General features: G+C 39.6%; 1 protein-coding gene across 1 annotated transcript in view; it reads left to right on the top strand.

Annotated features, from left to right (window-relative positions):
- PLS3 (plastin 3) overlaps positions 1-5,905 on the top strand; it is a gene marked incomplete in the record, with an annotated part of 72,858 nt that overhangs the window by 20,399 nt on the left and 46,554 nt on the right. Inside the window, 1 exon segment of the mRNA XM_027767047.1 lies at positions 643-723. Within this exon segment, the coding sequence (XP_027622848.1) occupies positions 651-723 (73 nt within the window).

Below are 5,905 nucleotides of genomic sequence, written 5' to 3'. Positions count from 1 at the left end.
GCGCGCCCCCCATAGGATAAACCCCTCCAAAAAAAAAAAAAAAAAGAAACAAGAATTACTAATATGTATCTATTTCCTGTCTTTGCTGCTACCTTAGTCCTTATACTCTGCACATAATTTAAGATTTCATCTTTATAAGGAAATTTAAGAAATATTTTTTAATAACTTTTAATAAATGATACTTTCTTTTGTTTGTTTTTATTTATTATGGCAGTAGCTACAAATATGGTAATGTATTCAGTTTTAATAGTTTATAATTCTGTTTAAATTATCCCTAAGATGAAGGACCAGAAGTTGGTATAATGGCTACGTCACTGGACTCCCTTGTAGTCGACTGTGGTTTGCGTCCCGGACCCAGTGGCTTAAACTCACGCTGGCCACGTGTGCGTGTGTGCCCAAAATCCTCAGACGAGAATGGAGGAGAAGGGATTGCGGCATGGCCATCCCTCCCCCCGGGGGGGGGGGGGGGTTTTATTTCTCGCTTCTGTCTCTCTGCCTTTCTGGCGAGTGCATGTGCCCTATAGCAAAAACCTCTCCAAAAAACAAAAAGAAATTATCCCTAAGATGAGAATTTATCAAGAGTCCTTATAATATATCTATTACAAACATATTTAAGTCTGACCCTTTTTGGATTCTCCTTAGGTCTTTAAATGGATGAGATGGCTACCACTCAGATTTCCAAAGACGAACTTGATGAACTCAAAGAGGCCTTTGCAAAAGTAAGTGAGTATTTTTTGGAGTATTAATATAGACACATAATCTTTCCTTGGTTCCAGTCTAAGTGTTAATGTAAAAAATTGCATGAATTGTTAATTGCAGACCTTAGGGCCACATAGTTAAAATAGACGGGAATAGGGTCCGCAGGTGGTGTGGTGGTCAAGATGTTAGACTCACATACATGGTCAACTGTGGTTCAAGCCTCAGATCTGGCAGCTTGAAAAATCATGCCAGGTGCATGTGCGCATGTACCCAAAGTCCCGAGAAAAGAATGGAAAAGAGATTGTGACATGGCCATCCCCCCGGGAATGATTTCTCACTTTCCCTCTCTATCTTTCTCTGGCAAACGCATACACCCTAAGGCAAAAATCTAAAAACAAAACAAAATTAGAAAACAATAGCTGGCATGAAGTCAGCTTGAAAAATCATGCCAGGTGCATGTGCGCATGTACCCAAAGTCCCGAGAAAAGAATGGAAAAGAGATTGTGACATGGCCATCCCCCCGGGAATGATTTCTCACTTTCCCTCTCTATCTTTCTCTGGCAAACGCATACACCCTAAGGCAAAAATCTAAAAACAAAACAAAATTAGAAAACAATAGCTGGCATGAAGTTTGGGAAGTTACACTTAAAATTATATTATTGGGGGGCAGTAGATGGTGTGGTGGTTAAGGCATTGGACTGGCACATGGCCAACTGCAGTTTGAGTCCCAGACCTGGCAGCTTATTTTGTCACTTTCTCTGTCTCTCTCTGGTGAGTGCACATGCCCTTTGGCAAATTTTAAAAAAGAATAATAATTAATAAAATTAAATAATTCTTTTAAAAAAAAAACTGTATTATTCCTGTGGTCAATAGGTGACATGGTGGTTAAGGCACTGGACTCCCATACGACTGTGGTTCACATCATGGACCTGGTGGTTGAAACTTGTGCGTGGCATGTGTGCATGCTTACCCAAAATCCCAAGAGGATAATGGAGGAGAAAGATTGCAGCATGTCCATCCCCCTAGGGGTGATTTCTCACTGTCCCTCTCTGGCGAGCACGTGCTCTCTGTGGCAAAATCTAATAATGTGTGCGTGTGTGTGTGTGTGTGTGTGTGTGTGTGTGTGTGTAAAATTTCTAATTATATCTAGTATCTAATACGGTAAAGGATTTTTTTTTTGGAGAGGTTTTTTTTTGCTATAGAGCGCGTGCGCTCGCCTGAAAGACAGAGAGAGACAGAGAGACAGAAAGCGAGAAATCACCCCCCAGGGGGGATGGTCACGCCGCAATCCCTTCTCCTTCATTCTCCTCTTGGGATCTTGGGCACGCACGTGCACGCGCCTGGTGTGAGTTTAAGCCACCACGGTCGACTACGTGGGAGTCCAGTGACATAGCCATTATGTTAACTGCTGGTCCCTGGTAAAGGATTTTGAGCCCAAGATCCCAGTCCATAGCTGGCAGGTGTTGAGGTGCCTGAAATTTTAATGATGAATTTTGTATTTTTACTGTATCTTTTGTATCATATTTTTCTGAAGGGAGAGTTTGGAATTTTCACCATATTCTCAAAGGGATATGTGACCCTGAAAACACTACATGATGTTTTCCCTTTCCCTAATTAGCTCAGCTTTAGTGCCTTTTTCTTGCATCTTCTGAGCCTTTGGATAAGGCAGATTGTTTACCTTCTCATATCGAATTATCACATCGACATAAGATGACAAAGCATAGCTTACTATTTAGTTTATTCTTTTTTAAGTGTTTTCCTTTCTATGAGTGAGAGAGACAGAGAGAGAGGAAACACTCCAAGAGTGTCCTAGTACTGTGAACCACCCCCAAACTCCCGGCCTGTCTGCCTTCAGCCAGATCCAGATCACGGGCACTCATGTCCCTCGCATACTCAGGAAGGTCTCTGGACTTCAACCAGGAACCTTCCCGTGAGGAATTACCTTGAAGAGCTTTGCATTTTACTGCAGCACCACTGTCTGACCCCATATTATCTTTGATCATCATAAAATATGTATTATAATTCAACAGCTATGGAAGCAGTATATAGTGGGGCTTTTTTTTAATAATTATTTGTTTAATTTTATTTCTTATTATTATTTTAATTTGACCAGAGAATGAGAGAGAGAAAGTGAGAAAGCAAACCACCAGGTCTGGGGCTTAAGCCTTGATTGGCCATATAAGAGTCCAGTGCCTTAACCACCACACCACCTGCTGACCCCAGCAGTATGTAGTTTTTACATAGCAAATTTCAGGGACCAGCATTTGGTATAATGACTATGTCTCTGGACTCCCATGTGGTCGACGGTGGTTCAGGTCCCGGGCCCGGTGGCTTAAACTCATGCCGGGTGCATGTGCGTGCGTGCCCAAGATCCCACAAGGAGAATGGAGGAGAAGGGATACCCCCTAGGGGAGGGTGACTTCTTGCTTTCCTTCTCTGTCTCTCTGGCGAGCTCACACGCTCTATAGCAAAAACCTCTCAAAAAATAATTAATTAAGTAATTAAATTTAAAAATACATAGTAAATTTCAGTTTTCAGGTCAAAGCTGTAGAAGATAGCGAGAAAAAAAGGGTAAGAGCTGACTATTGATCAATGAATGTATTCTCACAGGTCAATGTGTACTTAGACTGTTATTATTTGGTATCTCCTTGATTAAAAGGAAAATAGATCATAATAGTTTGTTACTTCGATTAGAATTTACTTTCAGACCTATGTTTAAAACTCATTAGTGGAGGAGCCAGCTGGTGGCATGGTGGTTAAGGGCGCTGGACTCCCACATGGCTGACCACAGTTCAAGTCCTGGACCTGGCATCTTATCTTGCTTTCTCACTTTCCCTCTCTCTCTCTCACTCCGTCTCTCTCCTCTCTAGTTAAATTAAAAATATCAAAAGAAAGTTAAATAAAATAATTCTTTAAAAAAAAAAGAACTAATTAGTGGAAAGTGACAGAGAGTATGCATCTCTATTCTCTTTCCATATGTTTATGATCAATATCTACAAAGGTATCTATATAGTAGTAGCACCATTCCTTGAGTAGAATAATGATCACCATCCAGAGCGCCTATTCATAATCCCATCAAAATGTGAACTAGAAAAAAATGGATAGTCCTGAATCTACTTCAGTTTTGTGGGTATGTATTTAAAAGGCAACTTAATTTGCCAAAGAGACCACTTGCTATAAGAAGAATGCTACATAGTCTGGTTTTAGATTGATTATGAAAAATAACGAGTATGTTCTTCAATACCTTACCCTGCCCCCCTTTCTTTCATTATTCTGTAGAAATAGTTTTTACCATAATTGTTTTAGGAATCCATTTCCTTTGAACTTTCTGTGTTATTTATATTTATCTTTTAGTGTTGGGGGCAGCTTCATTTGTTTCTTTATGAATAGAATATTGAGGCAGGGATCATGTCATATTAATGTTACTGTTTAATCTCCTGTGCCTCACCTCTTTCTTGCTAAATACAGGCCCTATCTTCATGTGTGGCATCTTGGAAATACTTGTGTGCAATATTTTTTTGAAAATGAAAACTAATTCAGATATTGCTGACCTGATGGGATTTAGAATACTTTTATCAGTAAAAGATCTTAGTTCCAGGGGCCAGCAGGTGGCATGGTGGTTAAGGCACTGGACTCACATGGTCAACCACAATTCAAGTCCTGGACCTGGTGGCTTGCTTTCTCACTTTCCCTCTCTTTCTCTTTCTGGTGAGCGCACGCACCCTATAACACATTTTAAAATAATAATAATAATTAATAAAAATTAAATAATTCTTTTTTAAAAAAATCTTAGTTCCAAGTTAACCAGTGATCTCCGTGGAAGAAAAAGTTCAATTGTAGTGAGTGCTCAATCAGATTTGACTACAAGAAGGCTATTGTGGGACTATTGTTTCAAAAGGGTTTAGTATAGATAAACAGCTTCTCAAAGGCAGGCGACTGGACCATATGTCTTATTGAAGTCCTTAGCAGGCATATGTTCTTGAAATATTGAACACTCATAAATATATATATTAATATATGCTATAAATAAGAATTCTGGAGTCTGGCAGTATTGCCTGTTCTGAATGTTATTCGTTTCTCTTCCCTGATCACTATCTAATATGGCATTACACACGTTAAGTTCTATAAGTAATTAATTTGGGACCAGATGGAATAATGGTTACATCACTGGACTCCCACATAGTTGACCATAGTTCAAGTCCAAGACCTGGTGGCTTAAAACGCACGCCAGGTACATGTGCATGCGTACCCAAGATCCCAAGTGGAGAATGGAGGAGAAGGGACTTTGAGGGGTGAGTTCTCGCTTTCTGTCACTCTGTCTCTGTGTCTGGCAAGTGCACATACCCAATAGCAAAAATCTCTCCTTAAAAACTAAAAAAATAGGGTCTGACAGGTGACATGGTGGTTAAGAACTCTGGACTCCCATGTGGTCGACCATGGTTCAAGTCCTGGACCGATTAATTAAAATAAATAAATAAATAAAGTTAAATCAAATAAGTTAAAATAATTATTATAATTAATTAATTATAATTAAATAAAATAATTATAAAAATTAATTAATTAAAATTTTAAAAAGAAGGACCAGCAGGAAGCGTGGTGGCTAAGGGCACTGGACTCTCACATGTCCATCCATGGTTCAAGTCCCGGACCTGATGGCTTGCTTTCTCACTTTTTCTCTCTCTCTTTCTCTCTCTCATTCTGTCCCTCTCTGGCTACATTAAAAATAAATAAATAAATTGGAACCAGCAGATGGCGTTATGGTTATGCTGCTGAACTTACACATAGTTGACTGCAGTTCCAGTCCCAGACCCAGCGGCATAAAACTCATGCCGGGGCCTTTTGAGCTAGTCTTTATCTGTCTACTCAGGCCTGCACCTACCTCTCAAGAGTGTACTTTTGCTTTTACTTAATAAAGTACCTTTTCCTTTCACCAAAAAAAAAGAAACAAACTCATGCCGAGTGCATGTGTATGTGCCCAGAATCCCAAGAGAAGAATGGAGAAGGGACTGTGGCATGGCCATCCACCCAGGAGGTGATTTCTTACTTTCTGTTTCTCTGTCTCTTTGGTGAGTGTATAAGCCCTATAGCAAAAATCTCTCTCTAAAAAAAAAAAATAAATAAGTAAATAAAGTTAAATAATTCTTTTAAAAATAATAAAATAGGGGCCAGCAGTTGGCGTAATGGCTATGTTGCTGGACTCCCATGG

This window comes from Tupaia chinensis, unplaced genomic scaffold (genome assembly GCF_000334495.1).
Source record: "Tupaia chinensis unplaced genomic scaffold, TupChi_1.0 Scaffold143886_1, whole genome shotgun sequence".
Taxonomy (NCBI): Eukaryota; Metazoa; Chordata; class Mammalia; order Scandentia; family Tupaiidae; genus Tupaia; species Tupaia belangeri.
Note: the sequence above shows the minus strand (reverse complement) of the source record. Positions and strands in the feature narration are given on the sequence as shown.